The sequence below is a fragment of the Bombyx mori genome, chromosome 4, assembly GCF_030269925.1.
Source record: "Bombyx mori chromosome 4, ASM3026992v2".
Lineage (NCBI taxonomy): Eukaryota > Metazoa > Arthropoda > Insecta > Lepidoptera > Bombycidae > Bombyx > Bombyx mori.
In genome coordinates this window covers 1,733,356-1,752,295 of record NC_085110.1, presented here as the reverse complement: position 1 = coordinate 1,752,295, position 18,940 = coordinate 1,733,356, and the positions used below count along the sequence as shown (strand labels likewise).

General features: G+C 40.1%; 2 protein-coding genes across 5 annotated transcripts in view; one reads left to right on the top strand and one right to left on the bottom strand.

The window, feature by feature from the left end:
• LOC101735970 (SUN domain-containing ossification factor) overlaps positions 1-4,518 on the top strand; it is an 89,155-nt gene extending 84,637 nt beyond the window's left edge. For all 4 annotated transcript variants that reach the window (XM_004929107.5, XM_012692967.4, XM_021349969.2 and 1 more), the window contains exons 3-4: positions 763-2,803; positions 3,232-4,518. In XM_004929107.5, the coding sequence (XP_004929164.2) occupies positions 763-2,803; positions 3,232-4,239 (3,049 nt within the window). In that variant the 3' untranslated portion in view covers positions 4,240-4,518. The remainder of the gene's footprint in view (positions 1-762; positions 2,804-3,231) is intronic.
• A 448-nt stretch (positions 4,519-4,966) lies between these two features.
• LOC101735838 (eEF1A lysine and N-terminal methyltransferase homolog) lies at positions 4,967-18,243 on the bottom strand. Its single transcript, XM_004929106.5, has 9 exons — positions 17,978-18,243; positions 17,339-17,897; positions 15,982-16,122; positions 15,699-15,817; positions 8,765-8,945; positions 7,623-7,800; positions 6,444-6,743; positions 5,785-5,913; positions 4,967-5,325 (listed from the first exon to the last, which is right to left on the bottom strand). The coding sequence occupies exons 1-9, from the start codon at positions 18,067-18,069 to the stop codon at positions 5,051-5,053; spliced, it is 1,974 nt and encodes a 657-aa protein (XP_004929163.1). The 5' UTR covers positions 18,070-18,243; the 3' UTR covers positions 4,967-5,050.
• Between the last annotated feature and the right edge of the window lie 697 nt (positions 18,244-18,940).

The following is an 18,940-nucleotide window of genomic DNA, read 5'->3' as shown; positions in this document are numbered from 1 at the left end:
GAATCTTTATGGGGGTGAGAAATAATAATGTTAATTTTAAATGTCCAGTGAAGCGGGCGGATACAGCTAGTCGTCCATAATTTTATATCGTTGATGACATGAGCTACATTGAAAAAGAGAGGTCAATTCTTAACTCGAAATGTGACAAACACTGATCGTTCGCGTGTAGAGCGGATGCGTAGGAAGCCATAACAAATAAACAAGTTATTGTGTCAATTGAGCGGTGCGTTGTACGCGCAAAAGAAGGAATTTATGTTTGAGGCTATGTTTAGATTTATTGTAATGACATCGAATTTTTTGAACGTTTGTAATAGTTATGCGGTCGTGCGGGAGATGGGACGTACTAATTTACTGGTGGTAGGACCTCTTGTGAGTCCGCGCGTGTACGTACTACCACCCTGCCTATTTCTGCCGTGAAGCAGTAATGCGTTTCGGTTTGAACGGTGGGGCAGCCGTTGTAACTATACTTGGGATCTTAGAACTTATATCTCAAGATGGGTGGCGCATTTACGTTGTAGATGTCTATGGACTCCAGTAACCACTTAAGACCAGGTGGGCTGTGAGTTCGTCCATCCGTCTAACCAATAAATAAATAAAACATAAAGATTATACTTTATCGGACGGTTCAGTTTTCTATTTTCATTACTTTTGGATTCTAATTTACTTTTCATTAAATAACGTAAAAATAATGTAGTTTAAATACATATTTTATAGTTTGAAGTAAAAAAATATATTAATTGATTTCAATTTCATTACTTTCAGATTACCTGACACAGGGCAGCCTCCGGTTCTTATATCGTTCGGGGATAACGCGAAATTGGACCTGGGCAATACGGATGAACTAATGTTCGTAAATGACTCCGACGAGCACAACGACACCAAGGCATTTTCAATCGTCGACACCGATACAATAAAGGTTGAAAGTGAAACAGACAGTTTAGAGGACAAGCCAAGCACAGAACCGAGACTGGTTGTGAAAGCGGTCCCCAAACATGAACTGAAACAAACAGAAGATGCATCTCAACCAGACGGAGAAGTCTTAGAATCTCAAGTTGAAGAACAAATAGATGAAGAACCGGTTCACGTTCCAGTCAAACCGGAAACCCCGCAAGAAGACATCCCCTCGTTTTCGGAGTGGGCGCAGAAACAACTCGCCGAGGCAGAGAAACAGGACACAGTACTGAATCACTCGAGTCAACCTAGTCATAGTAATACTAATTTTAGTAGTAAGAGCGTGAAGTTGCGGTCGAAGAACTACGCGTCGCTGGCGTGCGGCGCCAAGGTCGTCGCCGTCAACCCGGAGGCGGGCTCGCCCAGCTCCATCCTCTCACCCAACCGGGACGAGTACATGCTCAACACGTGCAACAGTCGCATTTGGTTCGTCGTCGAACTCTGCGAAGCTGTTCAAGCTCAAAAAATAGAGATAGCCAACTTCGAGTTGTTTTCTTCAACTCCCAAAGACATCGCCGTTTACTTTAGCGATCGGTTCCCGACGAGAGACTGGGCTAGCGTCGGACAGTTCACCGCCCAAGACATGAGAGACGTGCAAAGCTTCGACCTGTACCCACATCTATTCGGCAAGTTCATAAAAGTCGAGATGCTTTCGCATCACGGCTCGGAGCATTACTGTCCGATTTCGCTGTTCAAAGTGTACGGCACTTCAGAGTTCGAGGTGCTAGAGAAGGAGAATTCGCAACATCCCGCTCATATCGACGAGGACGAAGACGACGAGATAATAGACGTTCCCGACGTGCCGGCCGCCGAGACGGAGCCCTCCAAGAACCTGTTCGGGTCCGCGCGGGACGCCGTCATGTCCATTATGAAGAAGGCGGCCCAGGCGTTAGTCAAAACGGAAGTTCCTAAAAACGTGTCGTCCGAACACAACGACACGTTGGCAGACGACGCGTACAGACGCTGTTGCTCTCCCAGCCATATTATAGTGTGTGATAATTGCAGTGAGTCGCTGTACAATGACGTATACGAACTCATTAGTTGTAACTCGGACAAATTAGTTAGTTTAATGCGTCAAGGATTCCTCCGCGATACCTTGAAGTGTACTGGCATCTGCCAACAGTTCGGTTTAGATTTTAAAAGTACAAAGACAATAGAGTTTAGTGATGAGCGTGTCGCTTACATGAACGCGTTATTCCCGCAAAAGTATTTAGCCGCCTTGTGTAATATATTAGCGATAAAAGAGAAGAAGGTCGTTTTGAATACGAGCTTTGAAAACGAACATAACGTTACTAGTGATAATAGTACTGAAGAGTCGCCGCAGGTCGTGAATAGCGGAACTAACGGCGAACAAGAGATCAAGTTGGCTCCCGACAATAGCAACGGCTCCGATGATAAAATCAATGAAACAACGCAAAGTGATGAGATACCAATTGATACGCTCAACGATAGCAGCACGTTACCTGTGGAACTTCTCCCAGAAGAAGTTGACAACATGGAGGATAAGAAAGAAGACGTTATCGTCGCAGAGGAGACTTCAGGAGATGAACCCCAAGAATTTATAGCACCAAATATTGATAAATCTATAGAAATAGCGACGGAGCAAGAAAACAAAGATGGACTTTTGAAAACAAAAATTGAAAACGGCAAGGAAATCACAGAGAAGAGAGACGGCAATGGCGAGGAGTCGAATGATCAGCTGATGATGGAGAATGACAATTTCATTTCGGATATCGATCAGATAGCCGCGGACCCCGCGCCGCCCGGCGCTCCCAACACGCAGAACCAAAATCAGCAGCAGACCACTCTGCAGAAGGAATCTGTTTTTTTGCGTCTCTCTAACAGAGTAAAGGTGAGTTCTTTGCAGTACATCCATCGTTTCATTGTCTCCTACAATAACTCTATCGCAAAGTGGGAGCGAATGTGTTTAAATACGAAAAGCTTTAAAAAAATTAACGTAGCTAAAATAGGTACTAATTTTATTTTTTCCCAATTAAGTACTTCAGAAATTTGAGAGTATGTTGAAGTTTTAAGTAAATTGATAATTATACTCTATTTCAATTACAAAGTCCCTTTTGACACTCCTTAGAACGTAACTCTTCACGTCTCGCATAATTTCTAAATCATTACACAATTAATTCACATACACAATAAAATAATAATAACATCTGTATCATGAGGCTTCGTAATTGGAATAGAGTATAGGTAGTAAACATTTCAAAACGACATCGACAACTCTGTTTTAAAAAAATATCCATAATTATTTTTCTCTATTTCCAGACCCTAGAACGCAACATGTCTCTATCGGGACAATACTTAGAAGAGTTGAGCAGGAGGTACAAGAGACAAGTGGAAGAGATGCAGAAGACTTTCGAGAAGACTGTCCAGCAGATGACAGAGGAGAAGAAGAAAACAAATGAACGAGAACAGAAATACTTGGAACAAATGAGCAATCTCCAGGAACAGCTGGCCCAGATGACGTCAGCAATGCACGTACTCATGGAAGAGAGAGACAGCTGGTTCGGAAACATTAACTTCTTCAGATTCATCATCTTCCAAGCTATCATTGTGGCTCTAGTTATATACTACGTCTCGAAACGAAGAAGAATCGAACCGATATTAGTTCCGGTTCCGAGAAAAACAAGAAAGAAACAGGACAAGTTGAGGCGGAAATCTGTCGAAGGGGTCAGCGGACACGCCACGCCTTCCACCAAGAAACGGAGACCCAGCGAGGAGGCTCTGCAGATAGCCAGACAAGCCATTGAGGACACCAAGGGCAGCAACGAAGGAGAGTGGCAGGTGGCTCGTAAGAACAGAAGGAGAAAAACTTGTATAGTACTTAACGCGGAGACAGCAGCCAAGAGTTGGACGCGGCAGGACAGCATCGGGAAGCTGCAGGAGAACACCATAACCTTGGATGATGACGAGTACGTGGCGCCCGTGTCCGAGCCCAAGCAGTTTAACGCGGACGTGGAGCCGCCCAAACCGGACTACACCAAGACGAATGGCTTCTTCAACAACTTGAAAACAAAAACCATGAAGACCAGGAGACTGTCATCACCTGCATTTTTGCGAACGTTCAGCCGCCAGAGCACCAGGAGCACGCCCAGCCCCGTCGTGAGGAGTGAGGAGCCGATCTTCAACGGGAACGCAAAGAAGAAGGCCGCCTCAGAGTCACCCACCGGGAGTCTCTGGTCGGAGTCCACGGAGTTGTCCCCGCAGGACAGCGAGAGCAGTGGCAGTAAAAAAAAGAAAAGTCTGAAGAATATATTGAAGAAAGTGTTTTAATTGTGGACGCCTTCGATCGTAAACTTAGCTTATGTTGTTACTTTTGTAATTTATTTCTATGCGAATATTAATTGTACCGTTTTTTAAATTATTATTTGTATAAATTATGGTAATTGTTATATAGGGAGACCTCATAGGTGCCAATTGTGATAAATTAGAGAGCCTAAACGTTTGTTGCGGTGTGTTCCGTTCGGTGTAGTGGCGGCGGGTGCGCGCTCGCCGAGCACTAGTCCCGGGTTATGTTTGGAAAATGAAAACGGCATTAAATGCGTCATTTTATTTGGTTTTTTTATTCTTTTTGTAACTTCTTACCTTGGTTGTAGGACCTTTTGTGAGTCCGCACGGGTAGGTACTACCCTGCCTATTTCTGCTGTGAAGCAGTAATGCGTTTCGGTTTGAAGGGTGGGGCAGCCGTTGTAACTAAATTATTGAGATCTTAGAACTCATATCTCAAGATGGGTGGATGGTCTATGGGCTCCGGTAATCACTTAACACCAGGTGGGCTGTGAGTTCGTCCACTCATCTATGCAATAAAAAAAAAACTTACTGATTTTTGTGTTATCCCCTAGCATGTATGAGTCCTGTCATTTGGTAGCTTACTAAAGCTGCCCCCGGCCGACCCTCCCTCCCAATCTAGATACAGGAGTGCCTTCCTTCCTCTGCTCACAGTGTGCCATACTAGCAGGAAATTGATTTTCTTTGGAGTCGGACAAAATTAAACGGACAATTCAATTTTGCTCCATTTTTTTTTATTGGTTTCATACTTGTATTCTTATAAATAATTCGATATACATTTAAACATAATTATACACTACGAAATAATATTAATGGATTGCAAAAAATCTTTTATATCAACGCATTTGACGTTCACTAAATTTTGACTTCTCGCCGCCGAGTTCAACGACCTCACAGCTGTTTCCAGAGCGTCGTTCTCGTACGGCTTTCTGCTGTTTGTAGCGAAAATTATTTCGTTCACTTCCTCGTACAGTTTCACCGACACTAGATGCTTGAAGTGTCTCTTAAGGGTTAGGAGCATCGAGGCTTGGAGTTCAACATCGCGGCACACCAGATTTAGGATGAAATGCCCTGGGTATGAAAGAAGCTGTGTTGAGTGCGGTAAAGTAGTTTGATCTTTGGTAAGAATTGTATTGTATTAGAATTCCTCGTAGTTGAAGATAATATGCACGACGTATGCCAATAGTCGTGCACTAATTATACTGACAAGAATTTATAAATATTATTGTGTTTAAGACATTAAAAACTGAAATATAATAAAAACTGCTGGCATAATGCTACATTGAGGCACGGACTACTACCAATAAATCAGTTATTTGTTTAGGTTTCAAGGGTGAAACTAACTTCAACCTCATATTTCAAGGCGACATTTTCCATGATGTCTATGAGTTCTGGTTACTACTTAACGCCGAGAGAACAGTTAAACAATTAGCCCATTAACCCATCGATGGTAATGAAGCAGCGGATTATGTGTGTGTTCCAAATATCCTAGCACAGTCAAGAGGCGGTACCCATCTGTGGTCAACGTACCATCGTCGTCAAGAATACTGTGAACTTCTTCGAGTACTTTATCCTCTAGGAACTGTTTGGGAGGACACGAGAGGCCGAGCGTGCGATCCTTGCTGTCCATGTCGAACAGTACTGCACCATATTTGTGTCCTGGAAGCAGGAGTAAATAATATTATTTCATCATTACTGTGAAAGAGTCTATATAGGAGGGTACCCAAAATGCACCAAATAAATACAATTAACTAAAAAATATTTGTTTTATCATCACTGTTTGCCTATTATTTATTATGTTTTAATGTGGGATTAAAAACTATATGGTTACATTACTAAAACATCATAACGTAAACGAAGCCACTAATAACTCATTAAAATCTCAAAACCATACATTTAATTTTAACATCACTAATTCTGTATCGACCTTAGTGGGAATAATTAAAAAGAGGTAAATAAAAATATATAACTACAGTAAATATGTTAAGGCGGTTTATTTTGAACAATTTTATTCATTTTGTGTTTAATTTGGGGGTATCTGGAAATAATATAATAATTTTAAGCGGTAGAAGCGCTCAATATATGTATTTCTTTTTTATCCTGGGAGAGGACCAGATTACAGCTCACCTAGTGTTATCTTTAGATATAAGTTCGAAGTCTCAATTGTATTGTATTGATACAACACTCACCAGAAACAGCTTCCTCCGCCAAGAAATCCAATCCGTCCTTGACTAAAACCCGCAGTTTATCATCCAGTTTCAAGTCGAAGTGTTGTGTGGCGACCTCAAGCATCGCGGGGTCCAGCTCCACGGCGGTCACGTTGAGGTCCTCCCTGCATCTCCTCAGGAACATACAGAGACTACCCCCGCCGAGCCCAAGGACCGCGACGTGGCTGGACTTGCACAGCTGCACTCCCACGCACATGAAGGAATGGTACAGAGATATGTGCCCGTAGTCTATGACAAATTTCGTTTTGTTTTTTCTTTTAACTGAAACGTGATAATTGAAGTTTATTTTCATTAATAAATGTGTCCACATTAGAATCTTGTATAAGTTTTAATTCGAGACTTCAGCACCGGATAGATGAAATTTGGAAGGTAATGTTTGTATTACAACCCCCCATAATAACTATTGTACATCGTGTTTTTTTTAAATCGTCTTTGAATATCTCCTACCTCGAAACTAATTAACACATTTTTTTTATTACTTAGATGGGTGGACGAGCTTATAGTCCTCCTGGTGTTAAGTGGTTACTGGAGCCCATAGACATCTACAACGTAAATGCGCCATCCTTCTTAAGATATAAGTTCTAAGATCTCAGTTTAGTTACAACAGCTGCCCCACCCTTCAAACATAAACGCATTACTGCTTCACGGCAGAAATAGGCAGGGTGGTGGTACCTACCCGCGCGGACTCACAAGAGGTACTTACTACCAGTAATTACGCAAATTATAATTTTGCGGGTTTGATTTTTATTACACGATGTTATTCCTTCCCCGTGGAAGTCAATCGTGAACATTTGTTAAATACGTATTTGATTAGTAAAATGGTACCCGCCTGCGGGATTCGAACACCGTTGCATCGCTAAATACCAATGCACCGGACGTCTTATCCTTTAGGCCACGACGACTTGAAAAACTACACTTCATGTTAAGCTACACTTTATATTTTTTATTTGACGTCTAAAAAAGGGCGTTAACTCCGCGCGTCACATATTTTTCAATTTTTACTCATTCTTATTTTAATGTTAGACATATGTATAATGACGTCATTGTATATCAAAACAAACTGACTTGTTAAGTCTGCATGTTTCCATAGTATTTGGATCGCGTTGTGATGATGGTGTAAATAAATATAAAACTAGTAACCAGGTCTGAGTCTGGCCTCCGACTGAACCAGAAACTGATTGTCGAGGAACACTAGTCGCCTGTGGGTGTGTCCTTCCACGTCGACGTCCTCCACGACGTAGTCCCCGGACAGCTTCGATGAGCCCTCGTGAACCTTCACCCGACGCCCCACGTCGCTGCCTATCGACAAGAATGGTATCTGCGAACATATAAATATTTATTAGAATTCTCATTTTAAGAATTAGATCCAACGCACCTTCAGATATCCTCGTTAAATTTAGAATTTAGAGCATACCGTTACAATGTAGTTCTGGTTTGAACAAGTTTTAATTGTATTTAATTTAGTCGACGTCGACATCGACCTGAGCTGCGGTGGAGGAGTGTGTTCATACAAAAAAATGACTGGCAGATGTGAAACGTTGATAATATCTTGTACAGGTAGATATAGATGAAATAGGATAGTTTACAAAAGGAAATTTAGGACAGAACCTTTTTTTTATTGCCCGTGTAGGCAAACGAACATAGGACTCATCTGACGGTGAGTGGTCATCGTCGCCCATGGACTTCAGCAATGCCAAGGGCAGAGTCAAGCCACTGTCTAACGTGTGGTATAATGAAAAATGAAATATTATAAATTATTAATATTAAGAAAGAATCGATTACGCATGGTCGCCACACCGTTCACCCTATTACATATAGTCTGTATATTGTTACGCCGGTAAGGTTAACGCCATCTATCGCCGAATAACAGAAAAGCATATCAAAGGAACTAGTAACATCTAGAACGCTCAGAAGTACAACGCCATCTATTATCACATAGCGGAAACACACATCAAAGCTAATAGATTTGCCCAGAATGTGCTCGATAACTGTAAGGATGTCGTATCGACTATAAAATCGTTACAGGAATGGAACGGAAGCGGTTAGTAAACGATTCTACTCGAAACGAAACAGCGTACGGATCACCTGAAGCGAAGCGGAAGAAGTGAATTGAGAATTTTGAAGTGTTCGTTAAGTGTTAATATAGTTCCAATTTATACTTCGATAGAATTTTTATTTATCCCGAAACTCAGCGCGTAACAATATATAGGTTTATAATATCACACAACGTTGAATCGTTATTACGTGGGGCTATAGATGTTTCAAATCAAAAACTGCTTTACCTGTCCGCTGAATCCATTCGGTATGAGCATCTTGGCTGAATGCGCTAGTTCCTCTTTGACGGCGTCGAGACTGGAGTAGTGGTGGCCTCGTCTGAGCACGGCCACCACGAGCCGACCGAACCGGGCCGAGTCCTGGAGCTGGCGGCGCCCTGCTGCCGTGCCGAACAGCCACTCGGACTCTCTGTATAACCGAAAAACTATTTTAGCACAATTTTGTGCGCAACTGCACTTTTTTTTTCTAAAAGAGATAATCGACGGATCACCACCTGTACGGCGGGCGGACTAAAAACTCCTGCCGCTCACAGCCGGCGCCCTACCCCGGGCCGGGCCGAAGCCTAGTCGGAGCTATTGAGACGGCGGGACAGGATTTACGCAGAGCATATTACATCGTCCCCCAGACGCCGGACCGGCGGCCGCCAGCGACACTATCGCCGGTTCCTTCAGTCGACGGGCCAGGAGCCCGCATTGATGGCGCCGCACTACACCTTGCCCCGGAGCGGTTGGAGGAACGCGACCTACCATCGATCGGTTTCGTATTACGGGCGAGCGTGCCGAGCACGCCGCCTCACGCTTCCCGCATAAAGCGGGTGGAGCCCGAAGCTTTTACTTAGGGGGCCGGATCACGGACAGGATCCCGGTCCCGACCCCCTGCTCGGCGGCGGCGGATTTCTGCGTAGTGAGGAGAGCTTGGCCTCACTCGCCCCACCGCCTCCTTCTGCGATATGGTGCACTCGCAGAAGTCGAGCATAGCTTTCCAGCGCAACTGTACTTAGAGGCTTCATGTTAAATCTGATATTAACTCGATACTTTTTTTTGTTTTTCAATGTTCTTACATATTGAAACTGTTAAAAACCGACATGAAAAATATCAGCATGTCTTAATATGTATTTACTGTATTGTACTTATGAGTACAAGGGATACACATCGAGACGTCACTGCCATTTGAATGCGCGGGATTTTGAAGGTGATAGTGATATTTGTCTTCTGTCCGTTCCTCTTTTTCGAAATTTCTCGAAATTTGGCATTTCATTTTGGGAGTCCGGGAAAACGCTATGACATGTATTTCTTCAAACGAGTCTTGTGGAGAGTACTTAGTGGTGGCAGCGGCTTGACTCGCGCCCCTGACATTGCTGAAGTCCATGGGCGACGGTAACCACTCACCATCAGGTAAAAAAGTGTTCTGTCAAGTTCTATCAGATTATCCTACGTATTCGCTGGTAGCTAAAGCGGCTATTCCAGTTACGCCCGGACGGGTAGGTGAGCTCACGGGCTCAACCTGAGAGAATTTGCTAACAGTAGCCCTAGCAAGAGCCGTGCTTCGCTGAATCTACCACCGGATCGGAATCGCGACCCACTGAGAAGATCCGGCGAGAAACTCAGTAGACGATACGTCATAGATGTACCAGAAGTAGGTAGGTATTAGCCAGACGGGGCGATCGCAAACTCGTTATTTGACGGCAAATCCGCACGGGTAGGTGCGTGGTCCCGCCTATTTCTGCCGTGAAGCAGTAATGCGTTTCGGTTGAAAGGATAGCCGTTGTAACTATACTGAGACATTAGAACTTATATCTTCAGGTGGGTGGTGCATTTACGTTGTACATGTCTATGGGCTCCAGTAACCACTTAACACCAGGTGGGCTGTGAGCTCGTCCACCCAACTAAGCAATAAAAAAATTAAAAAAAAAAACCTTTCGATCCAGTACTGGAAATTCATAATTGCTTCTAAATTAAATGATATATTTCTGAAACCATAAATATAGTTTCGTTTGCCGCGTCCAAGCGTTGTGGGTGTGGCGGCAATGGACGACGTGACGCAACACTCTCGTGCCCGTGTTATAAATGCACTACCATTACATCAACTAAAAATAACTCTTGGACAACTCAGGAGATTCATCACTCAACTTTCGCTGAAGAGGGGAAGATTATGTTACGTACTCGTGACACTGTCAGTAGACGACCTGTTGCCGTTGGCAGGGAGACGCTTACGATCTATCCGATAACAAAGGGCACCACAAACCGTTCTAGAACTTTCGAGGAAAAAATAGATCATAGAAGCAAGTCATACCAATAATTACACGATATTTTTCTTCCACTATGGCATGGACGCCACACTCACTTAATACTGGCATCCAGAATACCGACTTTTTTTTATTGCCCTTGTAGGCAGAAGAGCATACGGTCCACCAGATGGTGAGTGGTTACCATCGCCCATTGACTTCAGCAATGGCAGGGGTAAAGCCAAGCCGCTGCCTACCAAGGCATTTCACTGGGATATGGAGCCCGGGGTCGCCAGCACTGAGGCAGTTCTTCAATCCCTTTCAGTCACACGCAAGTGTTCCCTTCGCCGGGCGGCAACCTTCGCAACATTATCGGGTGCGGATTTTTGAATAAAACTTTTTCCTATCACTATGCAATATAAAGATATTAACTGCTTTTTTATTACTTGAGCAAATGGATAGCTGTGCCCAACATAACAATGTGAGTGACGTGACTCACTTTGAGACATGAAGTCAAGTGTCACTTGTAGAACATATTACTGCTTCGCGACAGAAATGGGCAGAATAATGGTATATATATATACCCATTTCCTAAAAACACATCCTACCGTCAATACACATAACTAAAATTCCAATGTGTTTTTCACGCTAACAAACAGATCTTACGAATTTACGAGGCAAACGCGCGCCAAATTATTTTCTCTATTAATTTGAACTCCGGTATACTTCAGTACTACCTGTAGTGATATATTATGGATAATTTATTGTTAGAATAGACAACGATGTGTCTGTTTACGTTCGAATAAAAATTAATGCAGATGTATCAAAGAGCTCTCACTGAATATAAATAAAAAAGGATTTGTAAGATACGCTTGCATTTATATTTACTAGAAGGTTCGAACAATATTCGAACCACCTGTCTATTGAGTAACTCCGCTCGATCGAGTCTGACCAGTCGGCTTGGCTTAACTCAATATGGATAGATAGGGCGATGGCTATATACACTAATTATATATATTTTTATGCATCGGCCTGCTTGTTCCCCTGGCATAGGTGATGTCCATGATCCGCGGTGATCACTTACCATCAGGTGGACATTGGGTATGCCTACAAATTTTTTAACGAAAAATAATTTTTAATTGATCAAATGCGTTTATCGTCATTTTCTGTAAGCTACTGATGATCATCATCATATTGAAAAGCACTGATATTTTTAATTAATTATTAAACAATAACTACAGTCGATATTTAAAAAAAGAATCAAATCAGTTCCTTAAATTAGTATACATTTTGTAAGAACAAATACAACGAATTATTTTTTAAATAATGCCGCTTGCGCTAGCGTCTGATTAATGTAAAAATAATGTGAGGTTCTTATTAAATTCAATGAAAATGAAGGATATAATTATTCGTCATTATTTAAATTCAAAATTTAAATTTAAAAAGTAAATAATTTACATTAGTAAAATTTCTAAAAAAAAAAACTTATTTTAAATGATCTTAGATCACCTGTGTGGTTTATAAAGTTTATACAATAACATTTTCGTGTCACACTTTTCTCAAACATCTATAATATTCCAAAAAATTCTTACTCACTTTATTACTTCGTTTAAACGTAATATTATGGTTAGCAATTTTTTTTTTTTTTTTATTAAGTAACTATGGCTTAATTTACCTCGATTTTTCTTCGCTGTCAAATATATTTTCACTGGTTATTATATAGTCTCTCCTATCACGTACAGAGCTTACACTTGTGAATTTAGGGGGTGAATATATTTAAAAAAAATTAGATCCCTTAATATATATATTTTTTCGAAATTCCTAATCTGTTTACACACACTTTTTTTTTCGAAATTCCGAATGTTTTTTTTTCTTTATGTGAAACTTTTTTTTTACTGTCCACGTCTACCTGCCAGTGTGTCTGGACAAGTATTCCGCCTCAATCTCTACTGGACTGATTCCTCGCGGGCATCGATCCAACGCGCCCCGCACTATTATTTTATCGCACCTTAAATAAATTGCGAAAACATTAGAACGTTTTTTAATAAAAAAAAATATCCATATTTTTACTACCAATAATAAAACATATGATATACAATAAGAACCACTTTTACGGTATAGTATAATATATTACCTAGCGTTTATTATTATTATCATTATACCCGTGGCTAGAATAGCACATACCAGGCACGCGATAATAATAAAAAAACCACAACACTATTACTGACGTTTGAACTGACTCGTATTATTTTTCATTTAATTAAAACAAGATCCCTTGTGATTTTAATGTTATTTTGTTATTCGTTTGTCTATCGAGCAAATATTTTACTAGCGGTCAAGGACCAAGTGGATATTTTTTGTTTATACGAAAAAGAAAAAAAAAACTCGTTAATTAAAGAGATCTTTCTCGACGTTTACAAAACAAACCAGACAAAAATAGATCGGGCAGATACATTTTATTTACGTTATGAGCACGTGTATATAATAGCGCCGCATACCGCCTCTCGCCTACACAGACATTTGTTTACATTGCTTTTCGGATTTAGTGCAAGGAAGAGCAGCACGCGGCCCGCCAAGCATTTCTAAAATTGAATTTATTTTATCGACTTTCTCCCATCAAATTCGTTTTCCTGCTCTTTTCTTGTGTTTTTATCTTGCATTAAAATTTGTATATAAATTCTCAACTTTTTTAATTTTATATTTTTTCATTTTAATAATTATTATATAAAGTTTCGTAAATTATTAATAAGAGAGAATAAAAGTCAATCTAAGTGCGGACTGCAAAAAATAAATTAAAATTTAAATAGGCCCATTGATTAAAAAAGTTGCTCACCCCTGTAGTAGAGTATAACTAGAATTTCAATTTTATAGTTTTCGTATTCCCAAAGGTACGATTTTCTCCTGTGTTATGGACACGTTTAACTTCTCGATTGCGTAAAAGCTAGCTCAAATTTGTATGGAGTTGGAACAGCTTCCCTATGTTTGCCGCCGTGGCCGCCGTCGTAGGCGAGTACCAATTTTACTAATCAAATACGTATTTAACAAATGTTCACGATTGACTTCCATGGTGAAGGAATAACATCGTGTAATATAAATCAAACCAGCAAAATTATAATTTGCGTAATTACTGGTGGTAGAACCTCTTGTGAGTCCCCACGGGTAGGTACCACCACCCTGTCTATTTCTGCCGTGAAGCAGTAATGCGTTTCGGTTTGAAGGATGGGGCAGCCGTTGTAACCATACTGAGACCTTAGAACTTATATCTCAAGGTGGGTGGCGCATTTACATTGTAGATGGGCTCCAATAACCACTTAACACCAGTCAGGCTGCGAGCTCGTCCACCCATTTAAGCATTAAAAAAAACACGACATTTCGGATCCTTCCGATCGACTAACGGTGCTTTTAGGTACCCCGAACACCGGTCATCGTTCTTGTCGAACCCGTCGCTTGCAACGAAGGGCTCGGCGTAAACTAACCCACAGACACAGCCCACTGAGTTTCTCGCCGGATCTTTTCAGTGGGTCGCGTTTCCGATCCGGTGGTAGATTCTGCGAAGCACGGCTCTTGCTAGGGCTAGTGTTAGCAAAAACGTCAGGTTTGAGTCTCGTGAGCTCACCTATTAGTGAATCTAGAATAACCCCTTGAGGATCATAGAATAGGTAGAAAAAAAAAGCTGATAGTATGTTGGATCGCATATCATTTTAACGTTCGCACTGATCATTCGAGCAACGTAATCAATATTACGATTAGAGATTGGCGTTGAATTACACAATTATTTTTATCAACGATGCGCTTTGAATCTTAGCTAATACCGTTGCCAGTATCGCTTTGGGCGACGTCGCCCGCCAACTATCGCGACCCCCTGCCTGGCAACATGAGAAAAATACCGCTGGCTGAAGTCTGAGCGACGTTCGTCAACAGTGCTTGCTATTCAGCAAGTCCAACCACGCATATCATTTTAAGAGCCGAAGTATTCGACTTCCACCCACTACCCAAACAATAAGCAAACACTTCAGTTGTACTACTGGATTTGTTCTAGAAATATCGAGGGGTGAAAGACTGTTTAAGCGACTTTTTGCAACTTTACAGGAGAGCCATTTAATGTTTAAAATTTGGAAAAAATATCTTAAGGCAAAAAAGCTTCTTCACCTATTATTGAATTGAGTAAATTTAATTGAGGTTCAAATAAAAACATCGAACTGTTGATGATAAAATGGACATTTAATTACAAAAATAAATGTCGCGTATTAAGCGAATGTTTGCTTAAACTAAATAGGTTTTCACCCCTCGATATGATCATGGATAGACTAAAGGCTTAGAAGATTAGTGTTACGTCGGTAAGAGTAACGCCGCCGAATAGCCGAGCGAATATCTAGTAGCATCTAGAACGGTCGAGAAGTACAACGCCATCTACTGTCAGATAGCCGAAGCACACATCGAAAGTACTCGACTTGTGAGAAATATTCTCGACGATTCTAGGGATGTCGTATCGACTATAAAAGCGTTGCAGAGATGGCACATCAGTCATGGTCAGTCAGTAATCGGAACTACTCGAAGCGAAACAGCGAACGGATCGCCTGAAGCGAAGTGGAGGAAGTGAATTGAAAATTTTTAAGTGTTCTGTGAGTGTTCTAAGTGCAAATACAGTGTTAACTTGTAATTCGGTAGTATTTTTATTTACCCTGAACCCCAGCGCACAACATTAGGATCTATTTGTCACCTATTATCTTGCAAAGCATAGAATTCCAGTGAAAGCACCAAAAAAACTAACTAGAACGATGATAGAAATATTTATCAGCTCCTACTGAAATTACAAGAACTCACTAAAACTAATTTTTTTACAAGAACCGACTCTTATTACTAAATTATCTAAATCTAAATTACAGTATTTGCAATGTAGATAAGTATGATAGTTTATTATAATTCATACTCCATACCTGCCTTGCGGTACTATGAAAACTGCATATTTATTTATTGTTTGAGAAGATCTCTGATCCACCACATACAATGTGTAGCGTGGTGTATTTTCATCAGGCTGGTATAGATCCAAGCTGACCTAAAAAAAAACGCATTTCACATGTAGATTTTCTTTAACACCAGCTTTAAATTGAAATGGCACCATTATTAAAGTTTTATTATTACTATCCATAATATTATTAAGAGCATTTAAATCACCTGACTTATTCTTTTGATACATTAAATATTAAAAAGTTATTTCACCTCATCATTATCATCTAGTTTCGTTTTGCCAAGTCCATTGGTGATGAATGCTGTGTCCTGAGCTGACTTTATGTGCTCCTGCAGATGTTTAGGAGTCTGAACACGCACCATTTTTTCACCAGCCATACATACTTCTATTAGCTGCAAGAAAAAACATTTTATACTAAGTAAAACTGATATAAAAAGAATTAAAAAAAATTACTATCAGAGTGGTATATTGGAAAAACATCCACTCTATTACTGCTACAAAATAGGAAGACATTCTGGGTCAAAAAGTAGGACAAATATAAACTATACTTGAAAATTTCACCTAATGGTACGATGTGGACAGCATATGGCATACAGATTGTAAACTATGAGTTCCAGTAACCACCATGTGGGCCGTTTATTCATTGATGCAAAGAAATAAATAGTCACTAGGGTTACCCTTTTTATTGACAAAACAAAATAACTTTTTTTCCCGCTATATGAGTTTTAAGAACGGAATCTAACACCGATACAGAGCTTGTGAGTTTGTATCCCTACCTTTACTAGTTCAAACTGCTTAAAATGCTTAAGAGGCAGACAACTACTGTCTTAGCTGAAAGCTGTCAGTCCCTTAATATTCCAAGTCAAGCAAAACCACTCTGAAAAGACTGTTGTAAAAGAAATATCTGTCTCAGTTCGAAGAGAGGGACAGTTTAACCTTTACCAAATTTGGCTTGTTCATCATTCCCCTGCCCTTCTCCCACTCACCTAGGGTCGGCGCAACATGTTTTCTCCTTCCATACTCCTCTATCATATACAATTTCTTTGCTCACTCCCCTCTTACACATATTGTCTTTCACGCAATCTTCTTAGGTCTACCTTTTCCTCTCTATCCGTCCACATTCATAGTAAATACTCTCTTACTAACCGCATTTTCATTTCATCTCATCACAGGTCCAAACGCACACTTCTCAACTTCTCAAATTTGGCTTGTCATAGGTAGAAATGGGGGCATTGCACCTAAACTTCGATTTGGTTTAATATTCTCAAGCCCCACAAACTCTCCTTGGTACCATTGTTGCAATACAAATATACCTGACACCTGCTGAGATTGCATCACTAATCTCAAAACTTTTCAATTCTAGTGTAATTGAGAAGTACATCCCAGTTGGTATTATGAATTTCGGTGGACTGATAATTTTGACAGAAGTGTCTGTTTAGTATATCAACTATCGGAATTTTGTTTCTGCTCTTGTGGATGGATATGTTTTACAAAATTTTGTCATTTATTACACATTAGCAATTCCAAAGATGAAGGTAAGTTAAAGTGTATCCACACAATAACAGATATTATTGTAGTTAATCTTTGTTTTATTTCATATAGACTTACTAATTGAGGCATTTCTTTGAACTTAGTTGCAATCACCACGAATACCGGTAAAGTTGGGCCATCAGAATTCTCCGCATTCTTCTCTTCGGCCTCGTGACATCTTACAACACGGAACATCCATGACTTCTCACAAAACCCTTCCATTAACTTGGCAAGTATGTGACTCTGTAAGAGTGATATGCAAACAAAGCGTCCTCCGAGTTTTAAAACTCTTTTGATTTCAGAAAAATATTTATCTATAATGGCATTTGTTTCTTCTGTAGCATCCGGCATTAGGGCGTCAAGAGTACCTTTATCTAACACAACATTAAACGCTTCATCTTCAAAAGACATTCTCGTAGCATCCATGCACATAAACTTCATATTGGTTCTGGCTTTGTTTACGTTTTTCATTTGTTTAATAACAACTTCCGAGACATCCACATTTGTTATATTTACATATCCAACATCGTATAGGTCCGCGCTCAAACTTGAATTACCACAGCCAGTGATCAGTATTGAATCTTTAGTTTTTATATATTTGTTTAACTGACCGCATAGTTCTAAATATTCGCCGTACCTTAAAAAGGAAGTGAAAGATTTTTAAAAAATAAATAAAGACAGATCATAACAATATGCATGCGAACATAACCTAGGTACCATTCGAATGCTTTATTTCCCCGTTTTCTGAAGAATTTGTTCCAATAATCTTTTTCGCTGAATTCTTTGTGACTTCTCGGTAGTAAATTCATTATAAACGTTTGGTGTTTGTAAAAACTTAACAGTTGCTTTCAATTTCATTTATCATCAATATAATCACTACCTAATGTCTATTATTGTCTATCTCCATAGACCTATTCTATCTCTTATGTTTGGCGTTTCAATTTAGATTTCGCCAATGTCAAGTGTCAAGTGTATTTATTACTCTGCTTTCTTTATCGGGCTTCGTGAACGACATAGACCTATAGGTTTCATTCGGCTCAGTGAATTTGGCCCCCTTTTTTTTGATTTTCGGTTTTTTTTTTTTTATTATTTGTTCGTCGTTTGTTCGTTAATGTTTGAATGTAAAATTCAAATCAATCACCAATAGTCATCGAACAAACGATAATTGATCAAAATTAATTTATCTAAGCGATAAAAATAAAGATATCTAGTAAGGAGCGGCAACTTAAGGGTGATAATTTGCTTAATTAATTATAAATAAATAAAAGACAAACAAGCAATTTTTACATTCGAACATTAACGAATAAATGACGAAAATAAATGACGAACAAATAATTAAAAATAAAAAAATCTGAATATTGATAATATTTGTTTATATTATTATATGTTTTAAATGTATATGACGGAGGAGAAACGATTCTCGACGAAATGTCTTTAAAAAAGGGTGACGTCACCATTGCTGACGTCACGGTCTTTAAGTTCTCGATGATGACTCATATTTGGGCTTCCAAAACAAAACTTCACGAGAACTGCGTATATTGCACGAGAAGCATAACAACGTTACAGAGAGATCCGTACTGTACTACGGCTCTGACACGAATGAATAAACGCTAGACAGCACGGCCGTATTTATAGGACTTCGTACACGTCAGCGTGTTTACAAGTATTAAACACGTGAGC